Raw genomic sequence first — 460 nt, 5'->3', positions numbered from 1 at the left:
GTCGTGGAGTACATGGTACAGCACTTCAAACCGCAGATCTTCGGTGACCGAAAGCCAGTCTACGATGGGAAGAAGAACATCTACACTGTCACGGCCTTGCCCATTGGAAACGAGCGGGTAAGAGGGGGCGGTGAGCCCCGTGCAGGCAGTGCGACCTGCCTCATGCCTGGGAAGGACCAGCTAAAAACCTCCTCCCCTTGCGCCTGTGGGGATGCCATGATCGCTTCCCTTCGTTCTGCACCCAGGTTGACTTTGAGGTGACGATCCCAGGAGAAGGCAAGGACAGGATATTTAAGGTCTCCATCAAATGGATGGCGATTGTGAGCTGGCGCATGCTGCACGAGGCCCTGGTCAGCGGGCAAATCCCTGTGCCCCTGGAGTCCGTCCAGGCGCTGGATGTTGCCATGAGGCACCTGGCTTCCATGAGGTACCTGTGCAGGGAGGTGGCCCGCCGGGTGGG

At 59.3% G+C, this 460-nt stretch overlaps 1 protein-coding gene across 2 annotated transcripts in view; it reads left to right on the top strand.

Annotated features, from left to right (window-relative positions):
* The window catches only part of AGO1 (argonaute RISC catalytic component 1), a 19636-nt gene that overhangs the window by 5530 nt on the left and 13646 nt on the right, over positions 1-460 (top strand). For both annotated transcript variants that reach the window (XM_009583870.1, XM_009583878.1), the window contains 2 exons: positions 1-117; positions 246-427. The exon at positions 1-117 is cut by the window's left edge and continues 3 nt beyond it. In XM_009583870.1, coding sequence (XP_009582165.1) covers positions 1-117; positions 246-427 — 299 coding nt within the window. The remainder of the gene's footprint in view (positions 118-245; positions 428-460) is intronic.

The sequence above is a fragment of the Fulmarus glacialis genome, unplaced genomic scaffold (genome assembly GCF_000690835.1).
Source record: "Fulmarus glacialis isolate BGI_N327 unplaced genomic scaffold, ASM69083v1 scaffold23790, whole genome shotgun sequence".
Taxonomy (NCBI): domain Eukaryota; kingdom Metazoa; phylum Chordata; class Aves; order Procellariiformes; family Procellariidae; genus Fulmarus; species Fulmarus glacialis.
This window is presented reverse-complemented; position numbering and strand designations above follow the sequence as displayed.